At 50.1% G+C, this 425-nt stretch overlaps 1 protein-coding gene across 1 annotated transcript in view; it reads right to left on the bottom strand.

Annotated features, from left to right (window-relative positions):
• Positions 1-345: 345 nt before the first annotated feature.
• ZIC2 (Zic family member 2) overlaps positions 346-425 on the bottom strand; it is an 11944-nt gene continuing 11864 nt past the window's right edge. Inside the window, exon 7 of the mRNA XM_008594841.1 lies at positions 346-425. This exon is cut by the window's right edge and continues 14 nt beyond it. Coding sequence (XP_008593063.1) covers positions 346-425 — 80 coding nt within the window.

Below are 425 nucleotides of genomic sequence, written 5' to 3'. Positions count from 1 at the left end.
AGAGGACCGGGGACAGGCTGGGAAGTGGGTGTGGGGGTCGGCAGGGAGGTTTTGCTCAATATTTTTGTGGGTTTTGTTATTTTTTATTTTTTACTTCTTATTTTATATTTTCAGCTTCAAAGACTCCGGAAGCGATATTTTTGCTTTTCATGCCTAGATTATTTTTCTTAAAAAAATTTTTTTTAAAAATCCTTCTGCTGGTTAAAATCATTTTCGTCATCATAAAAATCAGATTCGTAATTTTAACAACACAATCACCAGGTGCCCCGGGCACTTGCTGCGGGGAGGGCTGCTGCGCCGGGGTGGGGACGCGGACAGGGAGACAGGCCCCCCCCCCCCGGCCCCTCACACGTACCATTCATTGAAGTTGGAGGAGAGGCCGCTGTGGCCCCCGGCTGTCCCGCTGCCCCCGCCGGAGCTGCCGC

This window comes from Galeopterus variegatus, unplaced genomic scaffold (assembly GCF_000696425.1).
Source record: "Galeopterus variegatus unplaced genomic scaffold, G_variegatus-3.0.2 Scaffold167, whole genome shotgun sequence".
NCBI classification, from domain to species: domain Eukaryota; kingdom Metazoa; phylum Chordata; class Mammalia; order Dermoptera; family Cynocephalidae; genus Galeopterus; species Galeopterus variegatus.
Note: the sequence above shows the minus strand (reverse complement) of the source record. Positions and strands in the feature narration are given on the sequence as shown.